Source organism: Narcine bancroftii, chromosome 11 (genome assembly GCF_036971445.1).
Source record: "Narcine bancroftii isolate sNarBan1 chromosome 11, sNarBan1.hap1, whole genome shotgun sequence".
In the NCBI taxonomy this organism is placed as follows: Eukaryota; Metazoa; Chordata; class Chondrichthyes; order Torpediniformes; family Narcinidae; genus Narcine; species Narcine bancroftii.
In genome coordinates this window covers 6,274,931-6,294,148 of record NC_091479.1, presented here as the reverse complement: position 1 = coordinate 6,294,148, position 19,218 = coordinate 6,274,931, and the positions used below count along the sequence as shown (strand labels likewise).

Sequence of the window (19,218 nt, the reverse complement as noted above, 5' to 3'; positions counted from 1 at the left end):
ATGCAACCAAGATGAAGAAGGACTATAATCAGGAAACAGAGCAGTTGGAAAGGGAAATAATAAACATAGAAAAAAAATTAGCAATAAAGGAAGATACAACCAAAAGAAGAGAATTGGCGGATAAAAAAATAAAATATGAAACATTACAAACATATAAGGTGGAGAAGAATATAATGAAGACAAAACAGAAATATTATGAACTAGGGGAAAAAACACACAAAATCCTAGCATGGCAGCTTAAGACAGAGCAAACTAAGAAAACGGTATTGGCAACAAGGAAAAAAGACAAACAAATTACATATAATCCAAAAGAAATTAAGGAAAACTTCAGAGAATTCTATGAACAATTATACCGAACCGAAAACGAAGGGAAAGAAGGGAAAATAGATGAATTTTTGACTAAAATTGAACTACCAAAACTACAAATAGAGGAACAAAATAAATTAACAGAACCATTTGGAACAGTAGAAATACAAGAGATAATAAAAAATTTACCAAATAATAAGACACCAGGAGAGGATGGACTCCCAATAGAATTCTACAAAACATTTAAAGACCTAATAATACCGCCCCTCCTGGATGTAATCAACCAGATTGATGAGACACAAAACTTACCAGATTCATGTAAAACAGCAATAATTACAGTGATACTAAAACAAGGGAAAGATCCACTCTCACCAGCGTCATATAGACCAATATCTTTGCTAAACACAGATTATAAGATAATAGCTAAACTATTAGCGAACAGATTAGCAGAACAGGTACCGAAAATGGTAAATTTAGACCAAACTGGATTTATCAAAAAAAGACGCACAACAGACAATATTTGTAAATTTATTAACTTAATTCATGCAGTAGAAGGAAATAAAGCACCGGCAGTAGCAGTTGCTTTAGACGCAGAGAAGGCCTTCGACAGAGTAGAATGGAATTACTTGTTCAAAGTATTGCAAAAATTCAGTTTACCGGAGAAGTATATTAATTGGATTAAAGCATTATATAAGGGACCGTTAGCGAAAGTGACAGTAAATGGACATGTATCAAAGCAATTTAACTTAAGCAGGTCAACGCGGCAGGGATGCCCACTATCACCATTATTGTTTGCGCTAGCTATAGAACCACTAGCAGAATCGATAAGAAGAGATAATAATATAAAAGGAATAAAAATAAAAGACAGGGAATATAAAATCAGTCTGTTTGCGGATGATGTGATAGTGTACTTAACAGAACCAGAACTATCAATAAAAGAACTATATAAGAAATTGAAGGAATATGGAGAAGTGTCGGGATACAAGATAAACGTAAATAAAAGTGAAGCAATGCCTATGAATAACGCGGATTTCTCAAAATTTAAGGAGGAATCCCCATTCAGATGGCAAACGCAGGCAATAAGATACCTAGGTGTGCAAATAAACAAAAATCTAGGCCAATTATATAAACTCAATTACAATCCACTAATGAAAAAACTACAGGACGATTTAGAGCATTGGAAAGAGCTACCACTAACACTGATAGGAAGGATAAACTGTATTAAAATGAACATTTTTCCAAGGATACTATACTTATTTCAGGCATTGCCAATACAACTGACAGAAAAATTCTTCAAAGAGTTAAAGAAAATAATAAGGAGATTTTTATGGAGAGGGGGGAAACCGAGGATAGCACTAGACAAATTAACAGAATGGTATAAACAAGGAGGCTTACAATTGCCAAACTTCAAAAATTATTATAGAGCCGCACAATTAAGGTACCTATCAGATTTTTATCAAACAAGGGAAAAACCAGACTGGACGAGACTAGAATTAGATAAAATAGGGGAAAAGATACCTGAACACATATTATATAAATGGGATGAAAAATTGGTACAACATAGAACTTCTCCAGTATTACACCATCTCCTCAATATATGGAAGAAGATACATGTAGAAAGAAATAAAATAAATTACCAAATACCAAAACTAATATTGACGCAAAATAAGCTACTCCCTTTTACAATAGACAACCTTGCCTTTAGAAAATGGGAAAAAAAAGGGATTAAAAGAATAGAAAATTGTTTTTCAGGAAGTAGATTCTTATCCTTTGAACAAATGAGAGATAAGTACAATATAACGGGAGATACAGCGCTGGCATATTACCAACTGAGATCCTACTTGAAAGATAAATTAGGAAGCAACTTGAGTTTACCAGAGGGAAGTAACCTTGAATATGTGATTACAGATACAATGTTAATCAAAAGATTTATAAAAAATATGTATATTAAACTGCAAGAAAAGGAAAATGAGGAAACAAATGGTAAAACTAAACAAAAATGGGAACAAGATTTAAATATAAAGATAAAAAAGGAAACATGGGAGAAGTTATGCTCTGGAACGATGAGAAATACAATAAATACGAGGCTGCGTATGATACAATATAATTGGTTACACAGACTATACATTACACCGCAAAAGTTAAATAAATGGGACCCAACAGTATCTGATAGATGTTTTCGATGTAAAAAAGAAAGGGGAACAACAATTCATGCAATCTGGACATGTGAGAGAGTAGAAAAATTTTGGGATGATCTCAATCAGATATTAAATAAAATAACAGAAAACAATATACCAAAGAATCCAGAGATCTTTCTCCTAAGTAACATAAAAAATAAAGAATTTGGAATTGACTTGGAGGATGCACAAAAAAGATTTGTTAAGATAGCCCTAGCTGTAGCAAAAAAATGTATTATGTCAACCTGGAAATTGGAAGATAATTTGAAAATACAACAATGGTATATAGAAATGAATAAATGTATTCCATTAGAAAAAATAACATATAGTTTAAGAAATAATATTGAAATATTCGAACAAGTATGGGAGCCTTACATTAAATACAATAGCGAAAACCTACCGGGAACAAACATTACCTAAGTTGATGGAAGGAGAAGAGAAGAAAAAAATGGACTCAGTAGAATTTCTGGTGTATTTTTGTTGAATGACAACATTGTCTAACTGAATTAATGCAACCTAGATTGTATAACTAAAATGGATGAGAGGGGGGAGGGATGGGGGGGTGGCTTGGGAGGAGGGAGGGGGGAGGGAGAAAAAGTCACTGTAAATGTGTGGAAAAGAAAAAGTGTATATCATGGCTATTGTGATTTATGGTGTGAAAAATAAAAAATTTAAAAAAAAAAAAAAAAAAAAAAAAAAAAAAAAAAAAAAAAAAAGGAGTTAAAGAAAATGGAGGAGTCACGTGATGGAGTAGTGGCCGGACGGTGAACTCCAGCCCTCTCCAGAAAAGTCGGGAAAAACAAAAGAAAACTCAAAGGCACAGAAATAAAAGTTACAGAAAAGTGAGTATAAAGGTGGAAAGAAGATGGCGACAAAAAAAGAAAAATCGAAAGCAACGGTAAGAAGAGAGGAAGAGAAGACAAAGGAGGAAAAAGGTGAAGGCCTTACCTGTCCGAAGAGGCCCGCTGTGGAGAGAGAAACCCGCTCCCTCAGGTCAGTAAATAATGGACTACAAAAATGGCTCGCAGAGCCGAGTAAAAGTGCGCAACCGCGCATGCGCGATGCGAATGAAAGAAAACACACCGACGGGAGGGGGGACCAGCTGGGGAGTCGATCTCCACAGCCGGCAACGACAGCTGCAGAACACCTGCAGCAAGAAGAGACCACAGAAGACAATAGAAACAAGAAAGAAGAGGAGGAAAGGGCACCAAAGAAACAACAGATGGCCAACCCAGAGGAAGAAGAAGAGGAAGAGTACAGTGAAATAGAAGAAGAAAAGAAAGGCAAGGTAAAGGATATACTTGCTCTTATTAAAGGATACATGGAGTCATTTAAAGAATGGCAAACACAGGAATTTAAGGATTTAAGAAAAAGAATAAACAACACAGAAGAGAAAATAAATAAAATGGAGATGACCTTAACAGAAACAGGAAAGAAAATGGACAAGATGGAAGAGCGGGCAGTAGCAGCAGAAATGGAGGTAGAAGACTTAAAAAAGAAATTGGAGGAATCTAATAAAAAAACTAAAGAGACACAAGAACTACTAGCTCAAAAAATAGATACAATGGAAAACCATAACAGAAGAAATAACATAAAGATAGTGGGCCTTAAGGAAGATGAAGAAGGCAAGAATATGAGGGAGTTTATAAAAGAGTGGATCCCTAAGACCCTAGGATGTCCAGAACTACAGCAAGAAATGGAAATAGAAAGGGCACATAGAGTATTGGCCTCTAAACCACAACCACAACAAAAACCAAGATCTATTGTAGTAAAATTCCTAAGATATACTACAAGAGAAAAGGTACTGGAGAAGACAATGGAAAAAGTAAGAGAGGGCAACAAACCACTGGAGTATAAAGGGCAAAAAATCTTCATTTATCCAGATATAAGTTTTGAACTCCTAAAGAAGAGAAAAGAGTTCAATACAGCAAAGGCGATTTTATGGAAGAAAGGGTATAAATTTACACTGAAGCATCCTGCGGTATTGAAAATATTTATTCCAGGACAACCAAACAGACTGTTCTCGGATCCAGAAGAAGCACGAAAATTTGCAGAACAATTACAAAAATAGACTGAGGGAGGAAGACGGGTAATGAGAGTTAAAATGATCACGATTGATATGTATGTGGGTAAAGACAAAAATAGACTGAGGGATGAAGACGGGTAATGAGAGTAAAAATGATCACGATTGATATGTATGCGGGTAAAGAGGTATAAGAGTGAATAGAGACAATGTGCATACGTGAATGTATCTGTACTTAGAGGAAAATATAGATAGTATAGACAAGAATTAATAAGGGAAGGTAATGGAATAGAGAGAATAAGGAGGGAATTAAAAGAGTGACCTTTGTGACATATGAAAAGTGAAATCTTTTCTGGGGGGGCGGGGTGAGGGGAAATAGCGGTCACTGCAAAATCAGTTGACGCTTGCGAGTGGATTCGCAAATCCAAATGGAGAGGGGAGATGTGGTTGTCCGACAAGGGATAAAGGACAACTCAGGAGGTGAAGGGGAGATTGGGGATAAATAAGATAGAAATAGGAGAATAAGGAAAATGTTGGATGTTGTAGGAATGTTGTCTTATAAAGAGTTGAAAATAAGAAAACAGAAATGGAAAAGGAGGAAAGGTAATGATGGAAAAACGGAAAGAGAAGATAAACAAAATATAAAAGGGCTACGCTGAACTATATGTCTTTAAATATTAATGGAATACATAACCAAATTAAAAGGAAGAAACTACTAAATTTAAATGAATAAATGTATTCCATTAGAAAAAATAACATATAGGTTAAAAAATAATATTGAAATATTCGAACAAGTATAGGAGCCTTACATTAAATACAATAGCGAAAATCTACCGGGGACAAACATTACCTAAGTTGATGGAAGGAGAAGGAAAGAAAAGAATGGACTCAGTAGAATTTCTGGTGTAATTTTGTTGAATGACAACATTGTCTGACTGGCTTAATGCAACCTAGATTGTATACCTAAAATGGATGAGAGGGGGGGGTGGGGGGGTGGTTTGGGAGGAAAGGGGGGGGGGGAGAAAAAGTCACTGTATATGTGTGAAAAAGAAATAGTGTATATCATGACTAATGTGATTTATGGTGTGAAAAATAAAAAATTTAAAAAAAAAAGGAGTTAAAGAAAATAATAATGAAATTCTTATGGAAAGGGGGAAACCGAGGATAGCTCTAGATAAATTAATAGAATGGTACAAACAAGGAGGCTTACAACTATCAAACTTTAAGAATTATTATAGAGCCGCACAATTAAGATACCTATCAGATTTTTATCAAACAAGGGAAAAACCAGATTAGAACAAGATAAAATAGGGGAGAAGATACCTGAACATATACTATATAAATGAGATGAAAAATTGGTGCAACGTAGGAATTCACCGGTATTGCATCATCTGCTCAACATTTGGAAGAAGATTCATGTAGAAAGGAATAAAACAGATTACCAACTACCAAAACTAATATTGACACAAAATCAGCTATTCCCTTTCACAATAGATAACCTTTCCTTTAGAGAATGGGAGAGAAAAGGGATCAAAAGAATAGAAAATTGTTTTTCGGGAAATAAATTATTATCCTTTGAACAAATGAAGGATAAATATAACTCACAATACAATGTTTGCATACCACCAACTGAAAACCTACTTGAAGGACAAATTGGGAAACAGTCTGAGGTTACCAGAAGGAAGCAATTTTGAATATGTGATTACAGACACAATGATAATTAAAAAGTTTGTAACAAACATGTACATCAAACTGCAAGAAAAGGAGAACGAGGAATCAAACGGTAAACCTAAACAAAACTGGGAACAAGATCTACACATAAAGATAAAGAATGAAACATGGGAGAAGTTATGCTCCGGAACTATGAGAAATACAATAAACAGAGGTTACGCATGATACAATATAACTGGATACACAGGCTATACATCACACCTCAAAAGCTAAATAAATGGGACCCAACAGTATCAGACAGATGTTTTCGCTGTAAAAAGGAAACGGGAACAACAATTCATGCAATTTGGACATGTGAGAAAGTGGAAAAATTTTGGGAAGATCTAAACCAGATATTAAATAAAATCAGAAAAAGCAATATACCAAAAAACCCAGAGATCTTTCTCCTAAGTAATATAAGAAACAAAGAATTTGGACTCGATTTGGATGGAGCACAAAAAAGATTTGTTATGATAGCCCTAGCTGTAGCAAAAAAATGTATTATGTCAACCTGGAAATTAGAAGATAACTTGAGAATACAACAGTGGTATATAGAAATGAATAAATGTATTCCATTAGAAAAAATAACATATAATTTAAGAAATAACATCACAATATTCGAACAAATATGGGAGCCATACATGAAATACAATAGAGAAATCCTACCGTGGACTTCCACCACCTAAAATGATAGAAGGAGAAGATAACGAAATGAAAGGACTCAGTAAAATTTCTTGTTTATTTTTATTAAATGACAACATTGTTTAACGGTTTAATGTATCTTATAGATTGAACTTTAAATAAATGGGAAGGGGGGTGGGGGAGGGAGGGAAGGGAGGGGGGAAAAGGGGGAGAAAACGACACTATATATTTAAGAAGAAAAATGTCTGTATGTATCTTGGTCAATATGGTTTATAGTGTGAAAAATAAAAAATGTTTAAAAAAAAAAACCACCGTGTCTGCTGGCCTGAGATGAAGGGTGAGGAGGGGAGTGGGGGGGGGGGGGGGAAGCCTTCTCCCTCTTCAGCTTGGGGCCGCTACATCCAATCTTCCAAGCATCCCAAAAACTCAGAACAATCGTGAAAACCTTCTAGCTCAGCCAAAGGAAAGCCAACATTTTCATTCCAGATGGAGCCTCGACACCATGGTGATGGGTGTCCATTCGTAGATCATAGACAACCATACCCATGGACCAAGCAGATTAATGAACCCCAGTGAGCAGTACGAATATGCAGGTTAAGTGAACAGCCGTACGTGTATGGAGTTGGAGAGGGGAAGCAGTAGACAGTCCAATACAGAGAGATGGCTGTGGCAGTGAACCATACCTCTGTGATCTCAGTCTTGGCTTGCTGCAGTTTCTCGGGTTTGTTGGCCCAGATGAGTCGAGCTTCATTCTCCCGCTTTTTCTGCAGCGTGGTCTGGGCATCCTGCCAACGCTGCCACGCTTTCATCCGCTGGTCAAACACTCCCTGTGTCAGGACAGCCACACCATCCAGTTAAAAGCAATACAAGCCATCCCAAAGCTTCATTTATAAAGTGCACTACTGAGCCTGGAGTCCAGGCTGAATTATTGGTGCAGGGTGGGATGGCCCAGGGCCAAGGAGGTCAAAGGCAGGACTGGGTCCAGTTGCGATCCTTGCTGTGCAGGTACATGACCTTGGAGAGCAGGGGAGGAGGAAGGTGTGAATGGATAGAAGCCACACCCACCACAACTCCCTTTGCCAGGAGCAAAGTTTACACACAACCCAGATTCTACTTGGAGGTCATTTCACCCCCAGTACATTGGCACCAACAAAAAAAAAAGACAAGCAGAAATAAAGATAACACTGGACAACGAAGATTTTGCTTTCTGAACACTTTTGGAGGTACTTCATGGATCTTAGGCTGGTGATCACAAAAATCACCTTAAAATGTTCCTATCATGTAAATTTTTTAAAAATAGAACTTAAGTTTACTTCAAACATGAAGTGTAACATGTCATTGAAAATTCATTTTCTGTATTTGCACTTGGAACTTCTTCCCTGCTGATCTCGATGCCGTCAGTAACAAACATGGTGAAAGGTTTCACCAGGACAGTGAAAGGTTTCATCAGGACAGTGAAAGGTTTCATCAGGACAGGGTGACCATGGAAAAGTGGAATCCATCACTGCCGGCTGACTATTGTTGGACACTGACATGAGGGGCATCAGATGCTGAGTACAAACAAAAATCAGCGGCAAAACATTTTTAGGTCGGTTGAATTAATGGAATGTGTCAGCGTCGTAGTGCGATTAAACATGATAAATTCAATCAAAGTTAAATTTACTGTTTCTCCAATTTTCTAAAATTTACTGTTTCTCCAACTTCCTATATGATCCAGCAAATATGAAACTATCTTTGTGTTCAGTTTGAAATTGTCTATTATAATCCCCAATTTTTTTTTCAGGAAGCAAACTTCTGAATCAATTTGTTGTCCAGTGAAATTGGTTACAAAAACATCCAGGCGTGACAATGTGGTGAGCATCTAGAGTTTAGAGGATAGGGTTTAGGACAGAATGGCACCGTTAGTGTCTGCTGATACCCTCACTGCAGAGATGAGCCGGATGTAGTCACTCAGCAACTCGGCCAGCAGGAAGAAGTCATTGTTGGCTTGTTCCTGATAAAGCTGCTCAATCCTCTCCTCGACTTCTGCCAGCTGTGACAATGCACGGGACAAGGCGGTGTGGTCCTCTGAGCTCCCCAGCATGGCGGCACTCTTGGCAAAAACACCAGTGTTCACTGCAAGCTCTGAAGACAGAATCACACGATTACCAGCTGAACTGATACGCAAAACATCAAACCGTCCATCATGATCACCCTCCATCCTTGACAAGTCATTTCGTGTTAAGTTGATGCAATGTATGAGACACCTGTTGAGGCATTTTTTGGATGCCAAAAATGGGTTAAGGGTGAAAGGGGCTTGGGAATAATGATCGATGAAGAGTGTTGGTCAGATTTATGTAGGGAAAATGTAACACCAGTGATCAACGCCAGACTAAGATTGGTACAATATAATTTCTTACAATTTATAATTCCAATTATAAATCACGCCACGAAAATTACATCAAGGAAAATCAGAGATATTGGAAATGTACTTCAGGTGTGGACTAGAAATTGGTACTTTTATACACTCCACATGGACTTGTGCGAAGGTGAGACCCTTTTGGCTTCAATTTTCTATTAACTAGGATTATGGGGGACGACTTCCCGCTGGATCCAGAGTTGTATTTATTGGGAAACCTGGAGGACGTGGGCAGAAAATTAACTAAATTCCAAATTAAATTTGTAGATATTGCCCTGTCAGTCGCAAAAAAAATACTTTGCGGTCACCTGGAAGTCCGTCTCCCACCCTCCTCACCACTCGATGGTCACGGAGATGCACAACTGCGTGCCCATGGAGAAAATAACATATCATTTAAGAAATAAATATGATACTTTTGCCAAAATTGAAAAATAGTTTGGAGGGCTGAAGGGCCTGTGACTAAGCTGCAATGATCAATGGATCCAAAATGGTGGGGTGGGGAGGGGAAAAAAGAGGAAAAGATTGAAGCCCTCTCTATACTGTCTGATCAGACATTCGTTTGAAAGTGATGCCAATGGTTAGGTCATAGACAACTATACCATTAAACCCTCCTGCACTGACCCAGGGAGTTTAATGTTCCCGTGATCAACTGGAACAGAATTGTTTCAGCATTAGATACTTAGTCATGTGCAAACATTATGTTAATGATTAAACCCAGACAAATTGGTCTTGTGTTCAAATAGATCTGTTCACTGTTTTGGCTCTTAACTAATAAGAATAAAGTTATCATCGTCAAACTAGGCTTTCATTTTCAAAATCCCAAACATCCTAACTAGTTGAGCGATCTCCCCGATCTCTTGCAGCAAGGTGCACGTTATAATATTGCCGGAGAACACAAAGCAAGCCATGCTAAATGTGGGCAGAAATGTTTCCAGGATCCCTCCAAGTTGGAGAGTGGACCAGGAGCAATAAGCGGAGGAACTCAGTGGGTCAGCCTTTAGGGCCAGACTCGGTCCCCACACAGTGACCACTCTTTCCCACACAGGAGACTGGAATCTGTGGAGGAACGTACTGAGATGAGCAGCCACTGAAAAGTCAACATCGCTCCTCTAATTAATGAGAACAGCAAAGTCCATTGTATCTGTTCACAAAGCAGTCTTCTCGCCAGAGGCCAGGCACCAGAGCTTCTGTCACAGCTCCAAACCACATATCCTACTGCTCTTCCTGCATTCTGCCCGAGGCAGAAGAGATTTGACCTTCCATCAAAGAGGATTACTAAGCTAAGACTTTAATTGGACACGTTTGTAGGACTTTGCTGAAGGGCTCAAGCCAGAAACGTTTTTGCTATATAAAGGACACTGTCTGACCAGCTGAGTTTCTCCAGCTTTGTGCTTTTACTGCAACCACGACATCTGCAGACTCTTGTGTTTTACCCCTGTTGTTGGCTTCCTTTTCTTCTTCCATGCCTCACCTTTTCTGTGATTGACGAGGGTTTCAACAACAGCATGGAGTTTGCGTAACTGTTGGTCTTCATTCTCCATCTCCTGAAACTTCTCTTCAAACCACTGGAGACAGAACAACAAACATCGGGTGTAGCAGAGGCAGATGCATAAACAGGCAATGCTGACGTCACCCCACTTTCCTCATCCAGAGGGTTCCCACCAGGTCATTCCATGGTCCATATCTGGGATGTCTAAAACCAGAGGTTATCAGAATAGGCTCAAAGGGAATTTTAATTTTTAAAAATTTAAACATACAGCACGGTAACAGGCCCTTTCAGCCCATGAGCTCGTGCCGCACAATTACACCTAATTAACCCAAACCCCAGTATGTTTTTAAATGGTGGGAGGAAACTGGAGACCCCGGGGAAAACCCATGCACAGGGAGAATGTACAAACTCCTTACAGACAGCACAGGATTCCAACCTCGGTCCCGATTACTGGTGCTGTAACAGCGTTGCGCTAACCGCTAACTGCGAATCTGAGCAAGTATCCTTTGCAATGGAAGTGGATTGCACGCTGAGGAGGATGGAGGGGCAGGTAGTTTCACGTTGAAGTATCTGGGCGAGTACTTCAAAGAACCAAAGACAAGAGGGGAAGCACTGGTAACCAAGATGAATATAGATGGGTACTCGATAGGCCGTGCAGACTTGGAGGTTGATGAGCCCTTTTCTGTGCAGTATCTTGGCTCCAACACCAAAGAGTTGGTAAATTACAAAACCCAACTGAAACCGCTGCAACAGCTCATGCTGGGGTGAGAAAGAAATCTGCAGCGTTTCAAACATATGTAGAGAAACAGAAACAATACATCCCCCAATTCCACACACGGTCATTACCCAGAAAGGTAACTCGCAGAGCTTGGGAGCTAGGTTCCTGGCAGCAGGGCACTCTCCCAGATTCCACAGGTGAGTCAGCCAGCACCTCGGTGGCCAGCTGCAAAAAGTGCAGAAGGGACGGAACTATTTCATTCAAACACGAGGTCATGGGCTCAGCCACGAAGCAGAACTGCTCCCACCAGCATCGACCAAGTTTTAGAAGCTTCTATTCAGGCTTTAGCCATTCAGTGATGAAATTAGGAGGTATGAAACACTTACTATATCGGACTCGTTCATCTTTATGGTCATCTTGCTAACAGCGTCAGCAGCTTTGTTCACCATCCGAAGGAGACGAGGGCCACTCAGAGCCTGAGTGTTTACTGCACGCGGCAACTGAAAACCATTGAAATATTGTTAAACGACCGTGCAGAATTCTGCATCCAGAGGCCAAACGGCTTTCAGGAGGTTTCTGATCCCATTGACAGGACCAAGCATTACTCACCTCCGAACACCACCACCACGACTCTGATGGAGTGAACTCTGACCATTATACATTCCATTCAACACCAAACTGAATTACTGTGTGGATTAGACCCACGTCACAATCTATACTCTAGGACACAGACTGAAGTCGCTTCGCTGAACATCTTTGCTCTGTCCGCATCAGAGTCAGGGATCTCCCAGAGGCCAACACTTCAACTCTGTGTTCCATTCCCATACTTACATGTTCATCCAAGGCCTCATGCATGCACTGTCCCACCAGCAAGATGGCATTAACATCGACCTCTCCAGTTTCTGCTAGCTCACTCCCCATTCTCCTTCCCTTTTCCCTTGTCTTCTGTCCCTCTTCCCTCTCCAGTCACACAGCTATCCCCCCCTCCCCCCCCCCATTTGCTGCTGTGTCCTCCCTCCCTTATCCACCTGTTACCTCCTGTGGGACTGTGCTGCTCCCCCTCTCCCTCCCCCCATTTATTTCTGGCGCCTGCCGAAATGTTTCCATGACTTGGTGAGAGTCTCTGGTTCTGTATCCTTATCTTTGCTACATAAAGGACCCTGTTTGACCTGCCGAGTTTCTCCACAACATGACCTCTTGACTCTTGAATGCAATCCCCTGACTAATGAAGCCCAGCATCCTATAGGCCTTCTTAGCTATCCTATCAAGCTGTGCGGCGCCTTGAGGGATGCATGGATTTGGACTCCAAGGTCCCTCTCTTCTTGCCCACTGTTAAGTAACCAACTATTAACCCTGTACCCAGCCTTCGAGTTTGACCTTCCAAGATGCATCACGTCACACTAATCTGGATGGAACTCCATCTGCCACTTCTCCACCCAACTCTGCATCGTGTCTATATCCTTTTGTAACCTTCGACAACCTTCAGCTCCCTTCACAATTCCGACAACCTTTGCATCATCTGCAAACTTTCTGACCCATCCTTCCAGGTCATTTATAAACATCACAAAGAGCAGGGGCCCCAGAACAGATTCCTGCGGCACTCCACTAGTCACCAACCTCCAGGCAGAGAACCTCTGTCCACTACTAGTCTCCTACTACATTTAACTATTTTTTAAAAGAATCTCCCAACATCCTCAATGGAAAATTTACAGTGGCCAATTCACCCACAAGCCCGTGTCTTTGGAAGAAGACTCAAAAACACCCAGAAGAAACAGTCACAGGGACATAAACTCCATGTACACATCACCAGAGGTCAGGACGGAAGCCAGGTCCCTGCTTTGACTATTTATGCCACTGAGCTGGATGGAATCGAATGTGCATTTTGGGGATCAAAGAGGGGTCTGATGACAGAATTAATAACCCGGTCCTGAAATGATCATTCAGGGAAAAAATGCCAAAGTGTATGTTGTTGTCAGCTCATCTTTTCAAGCTCTAAATGCTAACATCTGGAAATAAAACCCACCCATCTTCCCACCCCACACTTCACTCGAGCTTCCCTTGTAATTACCTCATCTTTTTCCAAGAATTCTCTCACATCAGGATCCTGCAACAGCGTGGGGTGTTTGATGATCCTCTGTAGATATCTGGAATGATCACAGAGTGAGATGGGGGATTTGTTTGTTAATTACACTAATTTGATTCTGCGTCTGTGCAAACTTCAGTACACCGAGGTTTACAGAATAAAGTGCATGTTTAATTTTGATGTTACTGATGGGAGATGCACGAGACTGCAGGAATGTGGAGCAAAATCTGCTGGAGGAAATCTGCAGGTCAGACAGCGTCCATATTGGGGACTGAATATTTCGGGTTGAGACAAGCAGGGTCCTGACTGAAAACGACAACTGTCCCGTTCCGTCCATGGATGCTGCCACACCTGCCGAGCTAATCTGGCAGAAGTTTCCATTCTCCCAGGTGTTTTGCTGCCATGTCTGCAGACTGCAGAGATCATCAACTCTGGTAAGGTGACAAACAGGCAGTAGAAATGTACCAAAAATACAATGCTGGAGAAACTCAGGACACACAGTCCTTTATATAGCAAAGATAAAGCTATAGAACCTACATTTTGGGTTGGAGCCCTTCAATAAGGTATGAGCAAAATGTAGGCAGACGCCTGAACAGTAATAGTGGGGGGGGGGAGGAGGAGCACAGTCCTACAGACAGGAGGTAATGGGTGGATAAGGGAGGGAGGGGACACCAGCAAACAGGGGGAGGGGGAATGGGACTGTGAATGAAGGGGGAAGAGGGTGGAGAGCTGGAGGGAAGAAAACAAAGAGATAGGGAAGGGAGGGAATTCACAGAGCCATCCCCTCTCCCCCTGTTTGCTGCTGTGCCCTCCCTCCCTCATCCGCCTATTACCTCCTGCCTGTGGGACCGTGCTCCTCCCCCACCCCTCACCATTTTGTTCGGATACCTGGCTACATTTTGCTGACACCTTGATGAAGGGCCCAAGCCTGAAGCGCTGGCTCTGTACCTTTATCTTTGCTGTATAAAATGCACTGTTTCACCCGCTGAGCTTCTCCAGCGACGCGTTTTTACTTCAATCACGACGTGTGCCAACTTTCATGTTTTATTTTCCAACAGATAAGTAACAGGCCGTCACGTTCTGTAACACCAGTGATGGGCACACTGCTGGGGTGGCCACAATCCACAGCACTCCAATTGATTGGAGATTTGGTAGTGTAAAGCAGTTAAGAGCAGGCTTCGGATAAATCCATGCCACGTTAGTCACACAGCAGGCTGTCGAAGCCCTGCTCACTGCTGCATGTCTGAGCAGCTTCCCACTCTGTACCTTGTGGATCAGGTGCCACCCAGTGCAAGGTGGCAGGAAGAGCAGGACAGATCAGCATCTTGGCACCATCGAAAGCTTCGTACATTGCCCGTCCAGCATCAGTCTCCTCAACTGCTGATGTTATTATAGCACCTGTGCACTTTATTAATAAAAAGATTAAACCACACTTTCCCCTCTCATTCTCTTCACAGAACAGTCCCCAACAAGCCCTTTGGCCCACATCTATGATTGATGCACATTGAGCTAAGTAAAGCCTGCCTGCTTGCACAATCCACGTCCTTCCATTCCCTACACATGCCCGTACAGAAGCCGCTTGACGCTAGTATTGTATCCGCTTCCACCACTGCCCAACAGCACATTCCAGGAACTTGCAAGTTAAAAAAAATTCTCTGTGTGTTTAAACTCATCCCCTCCCCTCCCACCCCCAACCCCATGTTAAATGTGCCCTCTCGTGTGACACTTTTTTCCGGGGGAAAAAGTTTTGACTGGTCGCCCTGCCAACAGCTCTAATTTTTAAAATTGGGTCTCCCACACTCCAAAGGAAACAACGCAGGATTGTCCAACCTTTTCTTGCAACTCATACCCTTGAAATCAGGCAACATTCCAGTAAACATCCTCAGGACCCTTTCCAAAGGTTCCACTCCCCCCCTATAATTCCAGTTTTATAAAGCTTACCTTTGTACTCAATGCCTTGCCCAATGTAGCCAAGCACATCATATAGTGCCTTGATTCTTTGATGAACGGCTCTAGCCCAAAACGTTGGTTATGTATTTCTATATTTGCTATATAAAGGACACTGTTTGACCTGCTGAATTTCTCCAGCGTTGTGTTTTTACTGTTTATATTCACCACCTTTGCGTGGCCACTTTCAAAAAGTTATGGGCCTCTACCCCAGATCCCTCTGCACATTAATGCGCTGAGTCTGACTATTAACTGAACATTTTCCCATTACATTTGACCTCCAAGGTACAATGTAGAAGTAAGGATGATTTTCCTGAAGGGAAATCCAAGATGCTGACCAAGGCACTTTGTAAAGAATAACAGGATCTGAAGAGTTCCATCGAATATGTGACAATGTCATTTCAGATTTAAGAATATGTCCTTGGTCTCAGAATCACAGACAGACTGGCACAACACAGATAAAGGGTTTGTTTTCAATGACAAATCCTTCAAGGAACAAGATAGCAGGAACAGCTGGGTGTCCACTATCAGTGTGGAGAAGTTTGCTTAGTTTGGATAAGACCATAGTGCAGAGACATAATAATCTCCATTCCAGAGAGCTTGCATTCTTCTTGTGACCATGCCACATCTCCAACTACACACAGAGCACTGGCACCTTCAACCATGAAACCAGCAGGAGACAGGGGAACAAAAGTGACCATCAACGTTTGAACACACCACAAACTGCATTTTTGTTCAGCAAGTGCTGTAAAAGGGAGCTAAAATGTGAAATGTGAGAATGGAACGCTTTCAAAACTGCAGAGCACATCACCAGATTTGACAAATTTCAGTACGAAGCCAGATCCCTTGTCAGCCCAGTGACATAACAGGACCCCTACTTCTCCTTTGAGCATTTCCCTGTGAACCACACAATCTGGTGGGTCAACTCCGCAAGTACTCCCACCCTCTCCCCAAAAGGCCAAGGCTGACGCGGCAGGTGACTAAAAGCGGACACTGACAAGAGCCAATCAATAACTGAACAAGAAATCTGCAGATGCTGGGGTTGAGGCAGTACACAAAAGTGCTGGAGAAACTCCACAGATCACAAAGCATCCATGGAAGGTAAAGGGCAGTCAAAGCTTCGGGCCTGAGATATGCCAAAATTCAGGCAGAGACGGGATTAAAATGGCATGGTGGAATGGGGGGGGGGGCAATGGGGGGTTCACAGGCCAGCAGGTGAAAGGAGAATACAGGTGAGAGCCAGGAGAAAGGAGCTGAAAGGGGAGGGGACAGAGGGTAAGGGACTGGCCACGCCTTGTATGGGGACACCAATACCCCTGAGCGTAAAGCCCTGCAAAAGTTAGTGGAAACAGCCCAGGACATCACCAGGAAAATCCTCCCCACCATGAAGAATATCTACAGGGAACGCTGCCGTCGGAGAGCAGCAGCAATTATCAAGGATCCACACCACCCAGCCCACGCTCTGTTCTCGCTGCAGCCATCTGGAAAGAGGTATTGGTGTCACAAGACTCGCGCCACCAGGTTCAGGAACAGCCAGTACCCCTCCACCATCAGATTCCTCAATGACAAATCAAGTCAGGGACTCATTTAAGGACTCTTGTGCACTTCATTTATTTTTTTTTCTCTCTGTATTGCACAGTTTGTTTACATGTGTACATTGTGTGCAGCTTTTTTTGCACCACCACTAAGTGGTCATTCTGCCTGGCTGGCAGAAAAAAAGAATCTCAGGCTGTATGTGATGTTGCGTCTGTACTCTTGACAGTAAATCTAAAAATCTGACACCTCTGGCCATCTTCTGCCTCTGGGACACCAGAGTAACAAGACTACATCACAGCCACTGTAGAGACATCATCTGGACACCTACACAAAACCATTTCACCCTCCCCATATGATTCTGATCAGATTTTAGGGAGTAACATGCCCATCAGCAGGTTCATGTCATTCTGCTGAGCTAAATCCAAGGAAGAGCCCAAAGGCCCATTAAACAGTCTAATTCTGGCACTGGAGCAAGATTCCCTCTTGTACCAGCCTCCAATCCCATCCAGATTTGAATACAACTTTCACTTTGACAATCCCTCTCTGCACAATCCCCCACACACCATGGCCTGTCACACACCCTGCACAATCCCCCACTCGCCGTGGCCTGTCACATATCTGTACAAGCTCCCACTCACTGTGGCCTGTCACACATCCTGCACAATTCCCCACCGTCGTGGCCTGTCACATACCCTGCACCATGTTTTCTCTCCCACCCTTGCTGATCTCCACTTACTTTCAGGGAACCAACTCATTCAAAATACTCTAATCTTGCCTCAACTCCAAACACATCCTTTCCAACAACCATAGCCTTACCCAAACCAAAGGACGAACATAACCAAGCTTCTTGCACCTCCATCTGCTCACCATTGATTGTTCTCACAACCTTAAAAATCCAGTGTTTGAACACACAGCTCTTGAACGTCATGTTGCACCTTCCTTGGTTTCCACCATTTCCTTTCAGTACTCACCTTTCTAATGCAGCTCGCCTCCGCTCTAGGAACTCAGCCGAGGAGGAATCTTCCTTCCCAACTTTCACTTTGGTCATACCTTACCAAAGAGAAATCTGGATTAGCAATTTGCATAAGGTAATGGGGAAACCCAGAGTCTAGAGATAAGCTTGTGGCTGGCGACTACCTTCCAATACAAGTGAAAACACGATACTGGAGAAACTCAGCAGGTCGCACAGTGAACGTTAGACACCAAAGATAAAGATACAGAACCAACATTTCGGGCTTGAGTCCTTCATCAAGGTATAAAAAGAAATGTGGGCAGGCATCCAAACAAAATGGTGGGAGGGAGGGATGGGGGAGAGGGCCAGGGGGAGGAGCACGGACCCACAGGCAGGAGGTAATAGGTGGAGAAGGGAGGAAGGACATAGCAGCAAACAGGAGGAGGGGGGATGGCTCTGTGAATGGAGAGGGAAGGGGGTGGAGAGCTGGAGGAAGGACAGAGGGAAAGGGATGGAATTAACAGAGCTACCCCTCTCCCCCGGTTTGCTGCTGTGCCCTCCCTCCCTTATCCATCTATTATCTCCTCCCTGCGGGACCGTGCTCCTCCCCCTGCCCCTCACGCCCACCATTTTGTTCAGGCACCTGCCAACATTTTGCTCATACCTCGAAAGGCTCGGTCCCAAAACGTTGGTTCTGTACCTTTATCTTTGCTGTATTCTTTGACCTGCTGAGTTTCTCCAGAATTGCATTTTTACTTCAACCACAGTGTCTGCAGACTTTCACGTCTTACTCCTTCTGATACTAGTGCTTTGTGTGGCTGCTCGATAAGGGAAAGGGAGTGTAAACCAAGCTGGTCGACACCATCATTTCTAGATTTCCAATTTGGCATTAACATAATTCCACATTCCTTCACAGCACCAAGTCTATACCAACTCAAAGCATCATGACTAATAACTTACCCCACAGACACCGAAATTGAAATCTGGAGCCAGAAAAATAATCCGCTGGAGAAAGTCAAGCAGTATCAGTGGAAGAAAAACTGTCATCGTCTTGATGAAGGATTGAAGCCCGAAGCGTTGACCATGCCTTTTCTCCCACAGATGCTGCTCAACCCAGAGTACCCCAGCAGATTGTAATTTCCCACCATGACCTATTCTCCCCACATCCCAGATTCTACCACCCATCTGTACTAGATGCAACTTTGTGGCCAATAAACCCTCCAACTCTCAAGAAATG

General features: G+C 42.2%; 1 protein-coding gene across 1 annotated transcript in view; it reads right to left on the bottom strand.

The window, feature by feature from the left end:
- LOC138745860 (uncharacterized) overlaps positions 1 to 19,218 on the bottom strand; it is a 71,659-nt gene that overhangs the window by 12,575 nt on the left and 39,866 nt on the right. Inside the window, exons 18-23 of the mRNA XM_069903282.1 lie at positions 18,001 to 18,079; positions 13,532 to 13,607; positions 11,850 to 11,963; positions 10,728 to 10,821; positions 8,777 to 8,982; positions 7,542 to 7,685 (exon numbers count right to left, since the gene is read on the bottom strand). Of these exons, the coding sequence (XP_069759383.1) occupies positions 7,542 to 7,685; positions 8,777 to 8,982; positions 10,728 to 10,821; positions 11,850 to 11,963; positions 13,532 to 13,607; positions 18,001 to 18,079 (713 nt within the window). The remainder of the gene's footprint in view (positions 1 to 7,541; positions 7,686 to 8,776; positions 8,983 to 10,727; positions 10,822 to 11,849; positions 11,964 to 13,531; positions 13,608 to 18,000; positions 18,080 to 19,218) is intronic.